This window comes from Musca autumnalis, unplaced genomic scaffold (assembly GCF_047663935.1).
Source record: "Musca autumnalis isolate F117 unplaced genomic scaffold, ASM4766393v1 scaffold_1, whole genome shotgun sequence".
Lineage (NCBI taxonomy): Eukaryota > Metazoa > Arthropoda > Insecta > Diptera > Muscidae > Musca > Musca autumnalis.
The window spans coordinates 314003769-314026074 of NW_027411644.1; the positions used below are offsets into that span (position 1 = coordinate 314003769).

Below are 22306 nucleotides of genomic sequence, written 5' to 3' on the forward strand. Positions count from 1 at the left end.
ATTACACGATGTGCAAAGTATGGACCAAATCGGTTATTCCCTTCAAGAGTTATCGTGCGCACAAGTTTTGCGACAATTTTTAAACATTTGTGGGGGAGGTACCTGAAGGAGTGGACCTATATGGCCCATTTTGTGTGAAAATTGGAAACAATTACTATATATCTTATATCTTTATTCTTGATAGACACATTCCTCCCACGTGAGTTATTTTTGAAATACGACCTCTCTACCTTTCCATAGATGCCACATATGTAGACGTGCGTTCTCAGATAACAGATTTACAGCCATAGTTTTAATTGTGTGTATAGTAACCATAACCACGCTAGAGTTCGCAGTTTTAGTTTAGTACCATTTAGTACTTTTCGTACACTTGAGTACGAATTTCTAAAAAAATCATTTTATAAACACCACTTCCCAACCTTGATTTCCATACCAAATTCCAAGATTCTAGCTATAGCCTTTAAAAATATATAATTGGTACTAAATTTAATAACTTTTAGTTCTTTTCGTACACTTATAGGTCGAATTTCCAAAAACCCTTAGGTACGTCTTTCCAACTCTCCATCAGCGACCCTCATTCCAAATTTCAGAATTATAGCTCTTTCCGTTTGCCTAATACAAAGGGTACCATATTTAGTACCTTTTAGAACTTTTCGTACCCTTCTTGTTCGAATTTCCAAAAACCCTGTATTGTCTCACCCCTACACACCAACAACAACCGGCACTCAAAATTTCAAGCTTCTAGCTTCATCAGTTTCGTCTGGGCGATGATCTGTCTGTCACTCACTCAATCATGCTTGATCTTGCATAGAAATTTAGCACTGATATCTGGCTACTTTTTTGCAAAATATGGTCCAAGTACTTATTTAAGTTTTTGTGAAATAATCATTTTAAGTTGGGAAGTCAAATTTCACTCGTCATAAGATGATTCTATAAAAATCTAGAGGGGACATCAGAATCTAGACATCATTGATCGATTTTATTTGTCATATTTTGTTGGCCCGCTTTGTTACAAAAACTTCAGTTTTTTAGGCTAAGCATTAATATTTCGACTTTTTCTGTACACCATTTCCGAAAAATCTAATATTTTTCACAAAATCGTTTTAGGTTTCGAGTTGGCACAGCAAAACGCTTTTTTAAAAACTTCGTGGTATTTTTCATATTAAAATTCAGACAGCAGATTTCGTTATGTTCTTTCAGATGAAGAAAATCTAAAAAAAAGTTTCGTAGTTTTCTTGGAAGACATTCATGAAAAATGGTTTTTAAAGCTCTGGAAACATTCTAAAATGTTGGTTTACATCCATTTTAAAACCTTTTCATGAATTGCTTATAATTTTTACCGCATGCAGTTTTTTATGATTTGTATTGCCCCTCTAATTTTCACATATTTTGAAAGCTTAAAGATTTTCTCACGGTGAAGAGTACTCTCCAAAATTTACTCGTGCGAAGAAGAAAAAACGCCAAAACCAACAAAATCTTTCTAAATTGTATTTTGTTGCCCCTTTTCAATGTAGGATTCCGTAGAAATGAATGTTACTTCATATTTATGTTCAGTAGTAGAGTAGTAATGCCCTTTCTATAGAATATGTTAGGAAAAGCCAACAAATTAGCCTATATGGGCCAAATATAGGAAAAGCTAAACATTTGTGCAAATTTTATTAATGTTAGTGGTATAGGAATATACCATCGGAGCCAAAGGCGAACATGTTTCAAAAAAATTCAAAACGGTCCGAGAAGAGCTGTTAAAGTATACTTTTCCCAAAGGAGTGGGCCTAGTAGGCCATATTCGAACCTGATATAAGCATGGCAGTAATATTTCCACATCCATAGTTTGGAACAATTCGGTTCGTCCCATCTGGAACTATCGTGCGAATAATCTAAGCGAAAATTATTAAACCTTTGTGGGGTGATAAACGGAAGGGGTAGACCGATATGGCCCATCTTCGAACTTTAACTAAGTTTGGACAAAATTTACGAGACCTAAGGTCTAAAATCATTATTTCGATAATCTCGTTGTCCTACAGGTGGATGCTATAAACAAATAAAAGAATTTTAGAAATAGTTTTTGGTGATTTTTATCGAATCGATCAACAAAAAAAACTTTTCACCAAAGGTATCACAAAAACTTCAAAAAATAAAATTAAAAAACCTGGAAATTCTTCTTTCATGATTTGAAAACTTTTCTATCATGATTGCGACATTTGGTAACATTGGATGTAAATGTAGTTCTATGCAAGAAAATCACAACAATAATAAAAACCACTTACAGTCGAAATCGCTTATAACGTCGGTCAAGGGACCGACGGAATTTGTCGCTATAACCGATATGTCGTTATAAGCGATAGGGCTATAAAGGGCCCCAGAGATTGGGACTTATAAGCGATTTTGACTGTATATGTTAGGCAGTAGTTCAGTTATCTAACCATTATAATCATGTTGGTTTTCAAGTAAATTTTCGTAGATAGGTCTCCTAGAAATAAAATATAGACCAAAAATTGAATATGGATATCTTTCCCACCAAATTTCATTCGCTAAGAACTATTCGCTCATTACCCAAATTTGTTGGCATCTTCCTTGACCAAAATTCTTACCTTGTTTAAAAATGTGTCAGTATTAAACTATAAATGCGAACATTAGCGTTGCTATACACAGAATTAAAACTGTGGAATTTCTGTATATACTAGACTGTAATTGTGTTATCTGAGCACGTACATACATCAACATAATTGGCATCAATTGAAAGGACGAGAGATGGCCTTTCAAAAGTGACTCACGTGGGTGGAATGTGTCTACCAGGAATGAAGACATAAGGCATATATTATTTTCTCCAAATTTCATTTTCAAAATGTTTTTCAAACCCACATTTTGAGCCTATCGCCCCTCTGCAAGTTTCTTATTTAGGAAAACTGGTTCCCATTTTTGTTTTCCTGGACCTTTCGGTCTGGCCCAGTTGTATGCGATTTTGAGAGCCGTTTCTGCTCTTCGACAAAGTAGATTCGAATTATTTCCCCTTAGAAGTATTATAACGTCGTCTGCGTAGCAGACTGGGTCAAATCATTTTTCGGTTAGGGTCCTTAAGATACTATTTATGGCAGTAACAACAGAACTGATAGGATCCCTCCCTGTGGCGTTCCTTGTCCTACGTTGTCTCTTAATTTAACGTCATATAGCCCGCGTCTCGGTGATGCCGTTGTTGAAAGCGCCTTCGATGTCGATGCATACAGCGTGTGTAGACATCCTCATTTTGTTATTTCTATGTGGTGTACTACCTCATGTAATGCGGTTTCCACTGATCTGCCTTTAACGTATGCATGTGTTTTGTATTTAAGCATATCGTTGGAGATGTTACTCTTTATGATGGTGTCGACTGTCCGTTCCATTGTCTTGAGTAAGAATGAAGTTAAACTTGCCGGGTTTAGGGATAAAGACTACCCTTGACTGCTGCCATACTGCATACTTTTATTTTACTTTATTTTATTTCGATCGCTGTGCGAGTTGAACACACGAACCATCTGATTTCAAGCCAAAGACACTACATACTACGCCACGCACACGAACATTAAGGGTTGCTTAAGAACTTAAATATGCAGTGCACATGTGCACAACAAACTGTTATTTTTTTACCCTCCACCATAGGATGGGGGTATATTAAGTTTGTCACTACGTTTGTAACTACTCGAAATAATCATTGTAGACCCCACAAAGTATATATATTCTTGATCAGCGTGCAATTCTACATCGATACAGCCATGTCCGTCCGTCTGTGGAAATCACTCTAGCGTCCGAACGGATTGACGTAGATTGATGAAATTTTGGGAAAATATGTTATATTTACGTAGGACTTTTGGTATTGAAAGAGGGCTATGTGGGTCCACGCTTTCGTATAGCCCCCATACAAAATGACGCGTGACGCGTCGTCGTTTTAAGGAATTTTTAAGATATTTGGCCCATTTTACCACCGAATTGGTTGTAATTTGGTACTTTGTGTCTCCAAAGGCCAAAAAATATTCCTACTAAAGTTGGGTTATATAGGTCCACGTTTTGGTATAGCCCCCATATAAGGCCCCATATAAAGTATGCGTCATTTTAATATATTTTGAATGTATTAGACCCATTTGACCACAGAATTGGTTGTAATTCGGTATTTTGTGTCTTCAGAGGCCAGAAAACATTCCTACCAAAGTTGGGTTATATAGGTCCAAGTTTTGGTATAGCCCCCACATAGGCCCTTTATAAAGTACGCGTCATTTTAATATATGTTGAATGTATTAGACCCATTTGACCAAAGAATCGGTTGTAACTTTGTATTCTGTGTTTCCAGAGGCTAAGAAACATTTCTACCATAAAATGTTTATATAGGTCCACGTGTTGATATAGCCCCCATAATACAATATCTCCCGATTTTCCATATTTTTAACGTTTTAGCCTCATTATCACACCGCGATGGCTCAAATTTGGTATTTAGTCTTTTTTATGCGTATAAAACTTTTCCCCAGAAATTTGTAGGTATAGGTCCACGCCATCATATAGCCCCCATAGAACGGTACCTTCCGAATTTCGGTATTTTGAAGGTTGTGGCCACATTAATCCACCGAAATGGCTGATGGAGGGTATAAAAAGTTCGGCCCGACCGAACTTAACGCTTTTCTTACTTGTTTAATTAAAAAAAACTCGCGTGCCGACAGTGAGCGTTGAACTCACAACCCTAGGATTTATAGTCGGACACACACTCACTTTGCCACCGTGCTCATTACTTAGTGAGGAGCAAAGTAAGTATGTTTGCCTTATAATTTTTTTAAGAAGTATACCATTACTTTTCAGATTACTTGTAATGGGAAAAGAAGCTTATTTACATTACTTTGTAATGGGTTACGTAATGCCGGTAGTCATTCAAATTTTTGCTGGGAGTATATGCAAATTTTAAGCAAGCGTTGAAGATCCCGACCAGTTTGGACGCAATAAGGTCCACTTCCCTCTGTAGTAGAGCCGGGAAGATCTGGTCTGGTCCAGCTGCTTTATATGGTGAGAAGTTCAAGATGGCTTCTTTGACCATTAAGCTGTCGAATTTTGGTTCCTCTTCCGATGTGTAAACACACTCCGTCGATGCCTCATTGTTAGCCATGGTATTCTACGGGAAGTAAGTTTTCATCAGAAGGCCTAGAATTTCTTCTTTGTTTCCATCCTTTTTCCATTTCCATCGACGATTATTTACGCTATCCACCTGTTCGCAAAACTGATTCCAGGAGTTTCTTGTTATTTTGTTGTATTCGTTTAATTTTGCCTGGTAGTTGTCCTAGAATACAGCTGCTTTTTTGCGTTTGGCCCTATTATAAAGTCTGCGGACCACCTTGCCCTTGTTAGGAATTTCCCCTGTCATCCAGGGTAATTCGAAGGGGACAACTTTCTTCGAATGACTTTACTAGTGCCTCGGTTAACTTGTGGTCATTCCTGTCTATGTTTTCCTTACTTGGGCATTCCTCATCTGCTTGCCCAAGTCTTTGTTTTACTCGTTTTCCGAACTTAACCCAATTTGCTTTGGATTTGTTTCGGAAGGTTATCGGGTTAGGGGATGGCCTAGTTATTTTGAATCTAATATACCTATGGTCTGAGAAGGAGTGTTCCTCTAGGACCCTGTCTTCGTTCGAAATACCATATTTGCGTAAAAAAGTTGATAATTAATATGGTCCAGTCCAGAAACTTTGATTTTTATGGTCCAAGGTTCTTGGACTAAACCAATAAGTATGCTGTTTGTTTGTTGTCGAAAATGGACTTTACCGGTATACATGCTGATATAGCCCCCATTGAACGGTACCTCCCTTTCGGTACTTCGAAGGAATAGTGAGTATATTCCCAAATGAATGGAGTTCGGTTTTTAGGTTCGTTGGGGGTATAACACATTCCTGCATAGAATTGTCGGTATAGGTCTAGATTTTAATATAGCCCCCCATTTCTCGGAATTTGAAATGTTTAGTCCACATTACCCAACGAAATAAGTGAAATTTGGTATTTAGTTTTTATTGGAGGTATAAAATATTCCGGCGGAGAATAGTTGGTACAAGACCACGTATTGATATAGCCTCATAGAATAGGGTACCATATTTTCGGTATTTTTATACTCTTTACCATAATATGGAGGGTAGTATTAAGTTTGTCATACCGTTTGCAACTCATCGAAGTAATCAGAGGATATACCAAAGAGGATATTTTCTTGATCGGCGTAAAATCGAGCGTAAAGTCGATTTAGACATGTCCGTCCGTCTGTTGTAATTACGCTATGTACTGAACGAATTGAGATAGAGCGTTTACACGTGTGTCTTTGGTCTAAAGTTAGACCACGTTCGAAAATGGTATATATCGGTCCACGTTTTGCATCAAAAATTTTCAACATAGGTCAATGGTTTGGTATATCCCCCATGTAACTAGAAACAATAGTTCCACAAAATATAAATTTTCATCATTCCCGGAAATCACCCCAACTGTAAGTGTTATGATCAAATTCTTGAAATGCAATTTAAATTGGCATCAATTAACGTCATATTTCTGTAGCATTGGAAATGATGTAAAATAGATTAGAAATTATTCATTATTACGTAGATGATGTAGAAGACGCTGATTTTTCATATTTAATTATTGTTTATTATATAAAATTGTGCACATGACTTGAATTATTTATATTTTACTGATAAGAAATATTTAAATGCTCTGCTTTTCTTAGTTTGCCTAGGTTGTAAATTTTAGTTTTATTCTCAATCTTAAAGTGTCTGAAACGTAATGAATTTTTGTCTAATTTTCACTTCAATACTATTTATATGCCTCTTCTCCATCGGCTTGTCTGGAGAATTTACAGGGTATTTTAAAGATCCGGGTATTATTCAATGACCTGATTATGTCATCACCTTGTTCAGCATTGAGTTTTTCACAGATCATCCAGGAAAATGTTTTTTCGGTGGTTTAGTTCTTGAACCAGGCAAAAATGGCCAACTTCCAGGTAAATGCAAACTTTTCAGGTGTAACAGGGCGGATGGTTTTGGAGCTGTTCAGGGGTAAGTCGAGAAATGAAAATACATATGTGTTATGAAATATTTTTAATGAATTGTGTTCTTGTAGTTGCGGAACCCAGGAGGTAAAACCACCATGTAAATTAGGAGCACACATCAATGACAACGCACCCTATCCAGAATGTTGCAAACGAAAGGTTGTATGTCCTTAAATATTATATGTCTAAACTTCAAGTTTGAGAATAAAATGCAATCATAGTGTAAAAAAGTGGCGAATAATGAGTTCTATAATAGTGTGGATTTGTCAATTCGAATGACACTGATATCATGAAATCGAATGAAAATAATAATGAAAGTATGAATCGATATTGATTTCAGCCAACGATTTTTATTTTTGTTAAATAGTGAATGTCAGTAGTAGGCATCGCAATATAAATTTCGTTAGAAAGTCCATATTTACATTAGGCAATTTTCATTTCTGCAATTGTCAGTTTGCAGGAGAGAGAGGTGAGGCATATGGTAACCCTTTGCCTCCCAACACGCAAGTAAACTCGCCTAATGTAAATTGGGACATATGTTATTTATTGCCTCTATATGTACATTAGGGCGACCAAAAAAATTTTTTTTTTAATTCCTAGCGCCTATATTTTTTAATTTGATCCCAAAACCTTATATAGGGTGATCCAACTAGAGGTTCCTAACTTTTTTTAAAGAAAAAAAAAAAACACAGAAAATTGTAACACGGTGCTCTTGAAGCAACTTTCAATGGAAGGAGTTTACATCTGTGAAGTTTTTGCGAATTCGGAAAATACAATGTTCATAGATGAGAAAAATAAAAAAAAATCGCCGGAGAGCTTTTTAAATAAAATTCGATTCAAGTTGGGTTTTTTTTATATTTTGACGACTTTTCTTGGAAACCACAAGTCCTATCGAAATGTTATATCTATGAAAATTCTCTACAAGATTAGCCCTTATGATACTTTCGTAGGTTTTACCGTTATTGCGATATAGAAGTTTAAATTGGGACAATGTATCGCTACCTTATAAATCAATGCCATATTTAATGATACAAATGATATTATTATTACTAGCATGAAAAGAACACCAAACTCAGTCCATTTACGAAAAACTTAACTAAAATAGTATAAATTGATTCCTATTAAATTATTTTTTAATAAAATAGTCGTCACATTATGTCAATGATTGGTAGCATTTTATTTCTCTGAGAAAAGCAGTTTATTTTTGGTAGAATAAATTTTTTGATAAAAATATTTCTTTATAACAATTACCGTTGCAATTTTCTGAATAGTTACCCACAAACATTTCAATTGCTTTCGTTATATGTTGCTAAGCTTCTGACATTTAAGTCAATTTTAAAAAATAGTTTTCTGCGGTATCGTGTGACATTAAGAATCCATGAATGTCATCTTCACGATATTCAAACCCAAATATATTATTTTTGTATACAACGCAAATCGAATCAGTAACGCAAATCGAAACAAAATCTAGTATTTTTTTCTTAACGCAAATCGAGGCAACGCAAATCGAGGTATTAGTGTACATGGTGCGCCTTAACTAACTTTAAGTCAAACCACTTACTTACACTTACTTGTAAGCACCTCCCAATTTATGTTGCTTCAAGAGCACCGTGGTAATTGAATACTTACTTACTTAGCTGGTCCATTACAGAACATTTGTTCCATAGGCCGAACTAAGAAAATATCTCCATTGCTTCGCACTCTGGAATACCGCGCCTTTTCATCTCATCATCCACTTGTTTGCGCCATCTATTCCTTGGTCTGCCAATTCCGCGTGCACCGCCAAGCGGTCCGTATTTATACGCCTTTTTAGCGGGTTCATCATCGCTCATTCTTATGATATGTCCTAGCCAACGCAATCGCTGCATTTCGATACGTTTAACAATATTGATGTCGTTGTATAGCAGATACAGCTCGTGGTTCATGCGACGTCGATATTCACCGTCAACGCAGATTGGTCCGTAGATCTTTCGAAGAATTTTTCTCTCAAACACACCAAGCACTGCCATGTCTGCTTGCGCAAGTACCCAGGCTTCGGAGCCATACATCAGCACGGGTAGTATCATTGTTTTGTAGAGCGTTATTTTTGTTTGACGAGATGTGGTTTTGTTTTTAAACTGCTTACTTAAACCAAAGTAGCACCTGTTGGCCAATACAATTCTTCTTTTTATTTTACAACTGATGTCGTTTGTTGTGTTTACGGAGGTAGACGAAGTCTTTTACTACCTCAATATTATAGGAACCAACTTCAACAGTCGGTCCGAGCTAAATGGACGCATTGCGCGTCGACACCATCAACTGGTCTTCTCACCGTTTACCGCCAGACCCACTTTAGCAGATTCTCCGTCGACCTTCATAAAGGAATCAGTTACAGTTACAATACCATCTTCTGGGATTGGAACTGTGGTATCTTCGACGTCTTCGCTGCTATTGGATACCAACAGTTTTGAAAAATGTTAATTCCATATCCTGAGTACACTATCTGTATCAGTTACCAAATTGCCTTGCTGGTCTCTATAGGAGGTTGTGCCTGTACCACAGGCATCAGTTTGATGCTTGACTCTTTGGTAGAATTTTCAGACTTTATTCTGGCTCCTGTACATCTCGATTTTTTCACACTCCCGCTTTTCCCTCTCTCTCTCTCTCTTTTTCCTGATAATTGAATAGAATTTGTTAATTATCATTTGAAAGAGCATTCTTTGGCATTTATTTTAAGTTTATGTCTATCAAATGTTGGCTGCGTCTACGTCATAGACGGTCTGCAGCAGAGTTCAATTTACGCTGAATCTTTCGAACATTTCGACTGGTAACTGACGAATGATACGCGGGATTTTTTGCCCCAAAGCCTGAATTGAAGCCGGGTTGACCACATATACTTTAGACTTTACATATCGGTCCCAAAACCTGAAATTGTATGCTCATCGAAGTGTTCTCTTAATAAATTTAGTGTTTGATGTCATGTGGGGAAGAAGCGTCGTCTTGTTGAAACCAAAATGTAGCCGAGATCTCGAGCTTTGTTTTCAAGCATCAAATGGTCGCCATTAATGGTTACGTTCTCACCGCCATCATTTTTGAAGATATATGGGGTGATGGTTCTACCAGCGGACAAACCACACCAAACTGTGGTTTTTTCTTGATGAAGTAACACCTCTTAAATCTCTTTACGTTGCTCTTAAACTAAACGCGGCTATATTCTTTGTTTACATACCCATTGAGAATTTTGATATAGCTGTATAAGGCCCAAAATTGGCCAAATTCCCATCTGATTTTCACAAATTTTTGCAGGATTCGCTTCGCTGGTTGGAAAGAAATATATGTTTGGATCCAAACATAATATGTGTTCATGCAAAAAAACGCTTCAAAGACAACACTGTACTAAAAACCTCGTTCTTATCGACGGCGGTAGTCATTTTTTGTAACCGACATAGAACTTTCGATTGTAATTTGATTTGGCATTCTTTTTTGTTTTTCGTTCATTGCCACCGTCACTTAAAGTTGTTAAAAGAGAGAACAAAATACATAAGGTTTTTTATTTTGACAAGAAGTCATTTTGTACTAATGCCGGGCATACACTATGGATACGGTGACCAATGTTTTCGGATGAAAATAGAGTACATATACAGATTGATGAAAAGTTAAGGGCTAAAAAAGAGGGCGGGTATTTTGTAATATTTTAACAAAATATTCAACTAACTTAAATGCTTTTGTTAATAAAAACTTACCTTCCAAAGTTTTAAAATCAACGGAAAAACTAGTAATATTGTTTAAACCAAGACAATATTTTGTTTAATTTCTGCGTAGGGTTCTCCATTTATTTATGATATAATTTGCATCAAATGAAGGTCAAGAGTTGGTTTTCAAGTTTCGTGTTCTTAATTTGTCGGAATATTCCCCCAAAATTTTAAATTTGGGTCAAAATCAAATTTGGATATTTTTCCCACAGTGGTCAATGATGGTCAATTTCACCCGCCAAATCATCAATCAAAATCCAATCCAATCATTTTTCAATATTATTGGCATTTTCCTTGACCAAACCTCTTATCTCGTGCAAAAATTTGTCACTATTATCTGACCACGTACATTATCATAATGGACATCAATGAAAAGGTCAAGAGTTCCTCTTCTAAATATAACTTACAGTGGTGAAACATATCTTCCAGGAATAAAGATGTAATCATTATACTAAAAATTTCACCAATTTTCTCACAAAAGTTTTGGTCTATTTCGTCCGCTAAATATTATGTGATCATCGTGTTAATTTGCAAGCTTTTTCTTTGTCGTAAACCAAAACCTTACTTAAAACTTTGCGTCAATGAAATCATCATTGCGACCTACATTGCCTCTACAATATTGGATATTTTTTTGTTCCACTTCACCACCTAAATATTTCACTATAACTACCAAAAATAATCGTTCCTATTCTGGTGGGAATCCGACCTCCATACAAAATTTAGTGAAGATCGGTCCATAATTGATGCCTGGAGTTTGACTACAATTGTTAATGGACGGACGGGCACACGTCTCAAAATTGCTTTATCTCATCTATATATATGAATTTTGAAGGAATGCATACGCGAGTATTTCGCGGTGTAACATACATTTTCGGAAAAACAAAGTTATTATACCCTTTCTTCATTGAGGTGTAGGGTATAAAAAGAGGACATAGAGTACGCCCAATGAAAATAGAGTACAAATAGAGTACGTTAAAAATATAGAGGACGAACACCTAAAATAGAGTACTGTACTCTGTAATAGAGTACGGTTGGTCACCGTAACTATGGCATAGGTGCTCACATTGAAGATGTGTTTCTCCGTTGCAGGCCAAACAACGACTGATGCTTACTCTCATTTTACGCTACCGTGAAGAAATGAGCAGCCCTGCACTATGGGCATACACGACAGCATTTGTAATAGTATTAGTAAATTATGAAGTTTTTGTCAATGTATTTGGGAGTAGTTTTGGCAGGATTGAAATCAAAATAGTTTTGATTTTGTAAATGAACCCCTTTTAATCCGATGAATTTTGTTTATTTTCCAAGTAACCAACAAATAATTTTTGAAACCAACAAATATTATTTGTGAGGAAATTGAACATTTGGAAAACTTCAACCCAAAATCGAGTTCTGGAGGAAAATTCATCATTTTTGCAATATGGATTGAAGGAATGCCATACACTATTCAATCACACACTTACACAAGGGTTCATCGGTTGCTGTCCTGCATGCCCATAGTGTATGCCCGGCATTAAGTTTTTGTTAAATTGAATTCGATCAACAAATAAATATTGCTCAAGGACAAACAACCATCTCTTTGTACCATTTGAAGGAAGTAATAAGGCAACAATTGAAGGGCACTACCGGCCACCGGACTGCAGGTTACCGGTCAAGGAATAACCAGCCGCCAGGGTAGGCACAATCCTCTCACATACGTCACACAAAGAATAATAGACGTTGGCCCATTACCCGAAGACTCGCACCCTCATTGCCAAATTGTCGCGCTAACGGAGGGGGGGGGGGGGGGGGGGGGCTTGCGGTCTTGCTGAATTCCGATTGGTCAGGGAGTGGAGCTCCGTCGTGACCCATCGTTGGAGCGTTGGGTTGTGGCCCAGACAATATGTTTGGGTCCAAACAAATATATGTTTGCAACATTTTGTAACATATCTCAATTTTATTTGTTTGGGTACCAACATATTTATTATGTTAAAACATATTTGTTATGGGTGAAGAGACGATTTTTGTCAAAGAGCGTAAAAACAGGGCTCTCCCGGCTGCGGAATACTGTTTTATAATAAAGAGCTGTGTGTATGGTGTAATAGAAGAAGAATAGAAGACGGGGGGTAAAAAAGTTTGCTTGTTCTTTGGTGGTGTGTATGTGGCCAAACACGTGTGTTTCGTGCTTTGTTGTTGTTAATCAGCGTAGCAAGCGAAAAGGAAAAGAAAAAATGGTATGAATAATGTATGTATCTACGCGTCTGTTGTTGCTGTTATGTTTGGTATTTCTATACATTTTAATAAAAAAAGTTATCACCATTTATAAATGTGTGTATGTCGGAGACAATGGGTATCCCGTGAGCGTAAATCAAGGGTAGGCATTGTGACTCACAAGAGCGCGCATGTGCTCTAAGTGAGCGTAAATTTGTTATCGCTCACAGCCTGTGTAGATGCTAACACGTTGTGAACAACAACAAATTTACGCTCATTGAGAGCACAAGAGAGACCCAAAAATTTTCTCTGCCTCACTCTGGCGTAAATTTACCCTGGGTCACCACCAGTTACAGTCTACACACGTTGTGAGCGAGAGTAAATTTACGCTTACGGGAGAACCATTGCTTACTCTAGTGTATGTGCTTTTGTGGATTTTGCGTTTGTATTTATATTTGTTTGCACCCAAACAAATATTTGGTTGCACCCAAACAACTCTTTGTTTGCACCCAAACATATATTTGTTTGCAGGACCCAATCATATGTTATGTTTAGGACTGGTTGCAAACAAATATATGTTTGCTGCAAAATATGTTTGGGACACATGTTAGAGAGGTCTTTTTTTCCTGCGTGTATAAATACTATGGAATCAAAGATCGCTCGGTTGGCGCGGGTTTACGTTAACCGATCGCCATACAACTTCATATATAAAGTTTTTTGATCAAATAAAAAATTAGGGGGTACAAGTTCCAAACATTTTTTTGTGGCCGCTCTAATGCACTTGAACTCTTTATAATTTGCTTTCCGCCAATATAAATTTGAAAGTACGCGTGTGGGCTAAAATAACTTCCAAAGAAATTGTTTTTATTAAACAAAAACACTTCATTTGTAATAAACACATTCAACATTCACCGTTAAGGGAAGGAGTGATATGTATATATGTGTACATGGGGAAAAGCTAACACCCACCGACGACTACATTTTCCAAATTCCATTGTATTTCCATTGGTGGTGTTTCTTTGTGAAATTATAAAAATCAAATTTTTAATTACAATACAGAATGGAAAATAATTGTTTACATGCATACAAACAAGTTAACTAATTAAACAGCATAAATATTAACGCCCAAAATGAATCAACACCACCAGGGACATTCGAGGCAGAAATATGTGTGCATGTATTTGGAACAATGGTAAACAGAAAGTAAGTGGTGTGATAAATATTTACATTTGTTTTTTTGTTGTTTTTTTAATTTCATTCTTGAAAAATTAGAACAAGTTCAAATACGCACTCATACATATGCATTTCCACATGTGTATGTATGTATGTACGAACTGAATTCCATCTATTCAGCCCAATGTCTGATACAGGACTAGAAAAAAAGAGTAAGAAAATGTTATGAATTAACATAACAATTACTTCATATGGAATTTATGTAGAAATGTGGATTTTTTTTAGTTCTGCACTCTCACATCCATTGAAATACTTTGAATTGCTTTTATGCTTTACACTGCATTGGGGTACAGGGTAGTATGAGTTAGTCATTTTGTTTGTAACATTCAAAACGAGGATAAGAATGCTTCAGTATGAGTTAGTCCTTTTGTTTGTAGCATGCAAAACAAGGATATGATTGGTTCACAGTACCTTTTTATGACCTAACTTTCAGATTCCATTTTTGCACGTCCGACGAACCATATATCCTTGTAATCAAGGCGGAGATCGAAATTGTTTTCGAACTGTGATTATATTTGTCACAGACATTTTTATACCTTCTACCATTATTGTATATCCTTCTACCATTATTGTATATCCATCATTAACTTCGCCATTCCGTTTGTAACAGATCTAAAAATTCGTCGGAGTCCCTATTAAGTATATAAAACCCTGTCCATCCTTCCATTTGTTGAAATGTAGATAGAGCTCGCAATATTTAAGATAAAGCTTTAAAATTAAAAATGTTACCGAAGTTTCTATTACTCCTAGGAATGAAAATGGGCTATATCGGTCCACGTTTTGTATAGCCCACATATAACCCACATAGAAAGGTTTAGCCACATTATCGTACATAGATGTGGGTAGCGACCACCATCTACTGATAGGAACACTCAGGTTTAAGGTAGCGGCAATTAGAACAGAAAGAACAAAAAAAAAAACGCAGATCAAGGTATGTGCTCCCAAACTACAAGAGGAAACCGTGCGTAACAGATACTCGAGGAAACTCGCTGCAAAATATGCCGAGTTACAAACCATTGAAAGTTCTAACATAAATGATTACTGGGAAAAGGCTAAGACAACAACTAAGAATACCCAGAAAATGCTGGATATCAGACGATACGTGGATGCTCATTAAACAGCGAAAAACAAAGTCGCAACTAAATGCAACCAGAAAAAGATCGACAAAACAATGAGCTGGATAAGAAAGTTAAACAAGTGCCAGAAACGACAAAAGACATTGGGCAATAAATATGGCAGTACAAGCGGAAACTGCAGCATCATCCAACAAAACCAAAGGAATGTACCAAACAATAAAGATGCTTAGTTTAAAAAAAACAAAATTTTCAAAAGGTAAACCTTAAGTTGGCCCAGATGGTACATCACACACAGACATCCAGTCAAAACTCGATATATATCACTATGCCAACATTCTGTCCACAAACCAACAAGTCCGGAATTCAACTATCTGCAACTGTGAGCATCACGAGACCAGAGACGACCTAAGCACAGCACCTCTTTCCATAGACTGGGAATTGCTATCCGACCTTAAGGAAGGACTGGTAATATATGTGCCAAAAATGCAATCTTTCACAATGCTCAAACTAGTATGTTTGGACGAAATGTGTTTCAGACAATTTGGAGTCGATTTAGCAATGTCCGTCCGTATTTCTGTCTGTCTGGCTGGTGCGCACGATAACTCTTGAACGGATCAACCGATGTGGTCCAAAATTTGGCTTTCGCAATATTTTGTCCATACTTAGTTTAAAAAGATGGTTTATATCGGTCCACTCCTTTCGGTACCTCCCCCACAAAAATTCGAAAATGTTCGGAAAATTTGTGGGCACGATAACTCTTGAAGGGAGTAAACGATTTGGTCCAAATTTTGCTCATCGTGAAATTTCTGCCAAACTTAGATAAGGTTCCAATAAGGACTCAATGCGTGCACGACTTCGGTTACCTCCCACACAAAATTTCGGAAAAGTTCAGTTTAGGACCTGCTCTCGAATCGTTTTGATTTTTGTAGTAGCATCTTGTATTCAAGGCCACCATGAAACACATTTCGTCCAGACATACTTGGGGTCTAAAACCATTATTTCGATGAGGCACATTTTCATCGTATCAAAGTGTATATACCCACTTTAGCCTAAAGGCAGAGGGTATAAAAATGCGTTAGAGAATCCCACTACTGCTTAGAGTTAGCTTAAAAATCATATTAATTATATCACATTATACTTTTTCAGTTTCCATCAACAATTACATTGCAAATTACAACAACTCATTTTCATGTTCGTTAACATCTTCAGGGCAAATAATTTCCTTTAAACAGCACTCGGGATATTGGGCACTAGGATTAACGTAATTTCCTAAAAAACAGGGTGGCATAGCTCCTTGACTTCCACAACTGAAATATGAAATGTTTTACATTAAAGGAATACTGTAAATTATATTGATATCCCAAATGGCTTACGTATGAACTCTACCACTGCCATCGGCACCAAAACACAATACACGAATACATATTCCCTCTGGGTAACCACTTTCGCCGGGTGACAATATTAGACCCTTATACACACACTTACCGGGATGTTCTAAAATATATACATACGTAATATAAAACATATTTATTTGATTAAAAAATGTAAACAACCTACCCGGATCTCCCATTTTGGCAAACATTACAGCAGCAAAGCTGCCACAAATAATAGAAAATATTATTACAAATCCAAATAACTTCATGTTTGAACGTAAACTGTTAAACATCAACTGTATGACTAAGAATTGAACAGCGGTTTGTGCTAAGTATTTTTCATTATCTCGACAAAAAGAATGTTTGGCCACAAAGGCCACAGAAAATGGAGCACGTTGTGATTATTAAAGTAATAAGTTTATATGTTTGTCTGTATATGAAATCATAAATATAAATAAAATGTATTATGAATGTAAAGGTTACGGCTGTTATTGAAATACTCTAATGGCATGTTTACATTAGAGATTTTTGCTGGATTAACCTCATTTATGGTCATAAAATCGGATATTTTTTCAAAATGGGGTGAGGTTTTCCACATTCCGACCCCAAAATATTATCCGATCAAAATTACAACCTGTAGCGTAATTACAAAAAAAATGGAAAAATTGGATATACCTATTACTGAATTTTGCGATATTTCGGTTGTTTGCCCACTTACGCCAACATACTTTACATCAATATAAAGGAGATATTTTCTTCTTCGATATTCGCATAAGAATAAACGTTGATTTTTCTCCACATAAGGTTATTGCTATTCCGACTCCTGAATATTATCCGACCACCACCAAACTTAATAGGCTTCTTCCTCTGTGGGACCCGCATCATCTCCCTAAACATTCGTGACGATCCGATCAAAATTGCGACCTGTAGCGTGATTACAAAAAAAATCGGAAAATGGGATACATTACCGACTATTGAGATATGTCCGTTGTTTGACCACCTACGACTTTACATCGTTGTAAAGGTGATATTTTGTACTTTCTTTGTCAGGTTTTGCTTTTGATATACCTCTTAGAGAAACAGAGATATTGGCTTTGAAATAAAACGTTGACCTTTTCTCCAAATAAGCTTTTGCATATTTCAACCCCTGAATATTATCCGACCAATATCAAAATCAATAGGCTTCTTCCTCTGCGGGGCCCCCATTAACCCCCAAAATTTCGTGACGATCCGATCAAAATTGCGACCTAAATTTAAAAATGGGATGTATTACCGACTATTGCAATATCTCCGTTATTTGGCAACCTACGCCAACCTACTTTGCATCATTGTAAAGGTGAGATAATCTTCTTTCATAGTCAGACATTGCTTTTGAATGCTCCCCCAACCAAAGCTGTGGTATTGGTCATTATAATTAAATTCGCAAAAATGAAAAGTTTGTTTGTATTAGCGACTATTATCGTTGTTTGACCACCCACTATACATCGTTGTAAAGGTGATATTTTCTACTTTTACTTTAGCAGATTTTGCTTTTGATATACCCCTTTAAGATGCGGAGATATTCGCTTTGAAATAAAGCGTTCACTTTTTCTCCAAATAAGTTTTTTGCCCATTCCGACCCCTGAATATTATCCGAACATCACCAAAATCAATAAGCTTCTTCCCCTCCGATCTGACGATCCGATCAAAGTTGCGACCTGTAGCGTGAATTAGATGGACAGACGGACGGACACACATATCCAGATCGACTCATCTCGTCAAGACATCCATTTTGGTGTATATAAGTATGGGTCTACGACCATTTTTACAAAACTCTTCAGAGAGGTTCTTTCCTATTTTAATTGTGTCAGTTAGAGTAATTTTACAAAGGCGAATGAGCTTTGCGGGGATACCCTGACACTATATTGTAGGCGATAGGGAGAAGACTTATACCCCTATAGTTGGAGCATAAAGTCTTATCTCCTTTCTTATGGACGGGACACAGGATGCTCAGGTTCCTATCGTCGGGTACGCGTTCTTCCTGCCAGATGGAGCTAACTAGTTGATGCATACACCTTATCAGCGTGTCGCCTCCGGCTTTATACAGCTCGGGGATTGGATCTGTCGATTGGATTCGCCTACTTCGTTGCTACTGGGTACCAACAGTTTGGAAAAATGCTCTTTCCATATCTTTAGCACACTATCTGTATCAGCTACCAGATTACCTTGCTGGTCTCTACAGGAGGATGTGCCAGTTCCAAGCCATCCGTTTGATGTTTCACTCTTTGATAGAATTTTCGGACTTCATTCTGTCTCCTGTACATCTTGATTTGTTTACACTCCCCCAAATCCGATAATAGTATATGTAAAAATAATAATAATAATAATATTGAATAATAATAATATTGAATATAGCCACCCTATATATATTTTCCCGATTTTGGACAAAATCGGTAAATTTTAATTGAATATCCTTTAAGTTTAATTTGCGATGTTTTCATAGGCCGTCGATCAGTTTTATCGATTTTAACAAAAATCGGTTCAGATTTTGATATAGTCCCTATATATCATTCTCCGATTTCGCTATAACTCAGTCAATTTTAATTTAATAGTCTTCGAATTTAATATATTTTTTGCATCAATTTTACCGATTTAAACAAAATTTTTTTCAGATTTGGAGGATGTCCCTGTATACAATAGTACTTTTGTTTTAAATATTCCCTCTTTAACAACCTGCACGGAATTGCCATATAGTTCGTTTAAATTTGAAATAAAATTAATTGAAACTATAGTCATGTTTATACTAACGGTTTTCTATATCTATTTATTTGACGTAAAACGTCCGAAAGCATATGCCAACTAAGTCAATATAGATCCATAATCATAACATTGTAAATTTTTTAAGGCCAATGGCCACTCTTTATTTTCCAACTCAAAATTTGTAATATACTCTATGTCTAAAATTAGAACGTTTGTAGTTTGAATTTATTAATTAATTTTAATTTCTTAATTTCAAATTTCAGAATTCTAGCTTTATTCGTTCACCCAAATCCACATTGTACCAAATTTGGTACAATTTTCATACCGATAAGTGCAAATATCCAAACCTACCTCATCCTACAGTCCAACAGTAATCTTAAATCCAAATTTCAGAATTCCAGCTCTATCCGTTCGCTCAAATCCAAATTGTACCAAATTTAGTACTTTCCGTACAAATAAGTACAAATTTCCAAAACTACCTGAAAACGACACTTCTACGATAATCCTAATTCCATATCTCAGGATTCCTGCTCTATCTGTGCACCCAAATCCAAATTGTGTACAATTTAGTACTTTTCATAAACATAACTATAAATTTCCAAAACTACCTTAATCCTACACTCCACCAGTAATCTTAATTCCAAATATCAGTGTTCCAGCTCTATGCGTTCACCCAAATCTAAATTGTAGCAAATTTAGTACCATTTACCAGGGACGTACGCAGGATTTCATTTCGGGGGGGGCCCAACTTGACCAAAAATCATGAAAAATTCAAATGTTCTGTAGCGTTACGTAAAGCTATTTTAAGGGGTTATGGCCACTTATAAGGATCAGAAAAGGCATTTTCATGTATTTTTTATAAGAAATCTATTTTCTTCTTTTGAATAATCTTTCTGACAAATGCCCGACTATAAAGCACTGTTTTACTAAAGCAGTTTGCGGTACCCACTGTTGTTTAAAAAAGAATAAACCGATCAGCATATATTTTTGTGGGATCATTACGAACCTGATAATCTTGTCCATTATCGAAACGGAATTAAAAAATCAACTTTTAAAAATGTTGAACAGTTAAAATCAAAATTTCGATTTAAAAAACACAGTTTTTTAAAGACTCTCTCGGTAAGCACATGATTTATGTGTATAATAGTCCCCTAAAAACATATAAAGACTGGAGCATCCGTTTTCGAGCTACAGTTGGCACCGCTTTCAAAAGTGCCATTTCGATGAAAAGACGTTTTTAGATTCTATGCTACATACAGAACACAATAAATGTTTCCCTTCGATAGCTAATATAGCATTTCCAAATTAAATGAAACCTTTTCCAAATTAAATGAAACCTTTTCCAAATTGAATGAAACCTTTTCCAAATTGAATGAAACCTTTTCCAAATTAAATGAAACCTTTTCCAAATTAAATGAAACCTTTTCCAAATCAAATGAAACCTTTTCCAAATCAAATGAAACCTTTTCCAAATTGAATGAAACCTTTATTTTTATTGAAAGAAAAAAACTGACCATTTTGAAAAGAGAAAGAAATAAAAAATTATATGGGTTTTCAACGATTTTTTACATAAATTCTAATCTTAGGTAATGACATAAAAGTGTAACTCGCTGCATGTTTTGCTTCCTTGAACTTAAACATTTCATAATTTTTGGACATCAATTAAGGTTATAGCGAAATAATCCTAAAAAATTAACGTTTAAAAAATTCTTAATAATAACATGGGCCAATTGTTTTACCTAATGGAAGATACCAAGGAATGGTCCTGACCGGCGTTAACATCGCAAAGCCCAGGATTTATCTTGGTGTCTCTTTCATCTCAAGTGGACACTGACCTCCCCGTGGTGTCACCTGGGGAACTTCCTTTAACACCCGTTAAAGATAGTGAGCTAACATGTGCCGAGCGTTCATAAGAACGTTAAAAACTTGGATTTGGGCGTCGGATAAGTAACCCTCCCCTAGAAAAAACAGCCTAAAACGAAAGAAAAGAAAAACAAACCCCTCTAAAGTTGACGAACCCCGCAAACGTTTTAAGGACCATGATCTGCGAATCTGCACCTGGAGTTTTAATGTCATGGGCAGGGCAACGGTCATAAGTTTCTTCTAAGAGCTCGTAAAATGTATCTTTGGTCTGCTCGTCCTTGTCTTCAGTGGGAGCATGAGCGCAAATAAAGCTAATGTTGAAGAATATTGCTTTTATTCTAATTGCAGCGAGTCTTTCAGTCACTGGGGTGAAGCTGGAGACCAGATGTTTTAACCTCCGACCAACCACAAATCCACAACCAAACTCATGATTTGTGTCATAGCAGCTATAATACAGTGTGTCACCTTTACGTGTTGTTTTGACGCATTTACCGTTCCATCGTATTTCCTGTATGGCAGTAATGTCGGCCTTGTAATTTTCAAGTACATCTGCCAGTGCGTAAACTACCCCTTCTCTATAAAGAGTGCGAACATTCCAGGCGCAGATTCGCAGATCATGGGGCGAGTTACACTTGTATGTCATTACTTAAGATCAGAATTTAAGTAAAAAATCGTCGAAAACCTATATAATTTGTTATTTCTGTCTCTTTTCAAAATAGTCTGGTTTTTTTCTTTCAATAAAAATAAAGGTTTCATTTGATTTGGAAAAGGTTTCATTTGATTTGGAAATGGTTTCATTTAATTTGGAAAAGGTTTCATTTAATTTGGAAAAGGTTTCATTTAATTTGGAAAAGGTTTCATTCAATTTGGAAAAGGTTTCATTCAATTTGGAAAAGGTTTCATTTAATATGGAAAAGGTTTCATTTAATTTGGAAATGCTATATCTCGGTAAATTTTTGTCCGATAGACTAAAAATTTTGCACATATTATATTCTACATGTACTTAAAAATGAGCCAAAAAAATAGATTTTATGATATTTATATGAAATATTGGTACAAAGTGTA

The 22306-nt window shown here is 36.1% G+C and overlaps 1 protein-coding gene and 1 long non-coding RNA gene across 2 annotated transcripts; one reads left to right on the forward strand and one right to left on the reverse strand.

Annotated features, from left to right (window-relative positions):
* The first annotated feature begins 6733 nt into the window (after positions 1-6733).
* LOC141391458 (uncharacterized) lies at positions 6734-7266 on the forward strand. Its single transcript, XR_012409660.1, has 3 exons — positions 6734-6865; positions 6923-7043; positions 7108-7266. It is a non-coding gene; the product is annotated as an uncharacterized lncRNA (long non-coding RNA).
* A 9101-nt stretch (positions 7267-16367) lies between these two features.
* On the reverse strand, positions 16368-17000 carry LOC141391459 (uncharacterized). Its single transcript, XM_073964337.1, has 3 exons — positions 16824-17000; positions 16640-16760; positions 16368-16573 (listed from the first exon to the last, which is right to left on the reverse strand). The coding sequence occupies exons 1-3, from the start codon at positions 16930-16932 to the stop codon at positions 16438-16440; spliced, it is 366 nt and encodes a 121-aa protein (XP_073820438.1). The 5' UTR covers positions 16933-17000; the 3' UTR covers positions 16368-16437.
* Positions 17001-22306: the final 5306 nt, after the last annotated feature.

Bases quoted from the DNA above. Each gene is read 5' to 3' on its own strand.
- LOC141391459 (XM_073964337.1), bottom strand. From the start codon at position 16,932: ATGTTTAACAGTTTACGTTCAAACATGAAGTTATTTGGATTTGTAATA. The intron at 16,761-16,823 runs GTAGGTTGTTTA...TATATATTTTAG, and splicing joins TGCCAAAATGGGAGATCCGG to AACATCCCGGTAAGTGTGTG. The intron at 16,574-16,639 runs GTAAGCCATTTG...TTCATATTTCAG, and splicing joins GGCAGTGGTAGAGTTCATAC to TTGTGGAAGTCAAGGAGCTA.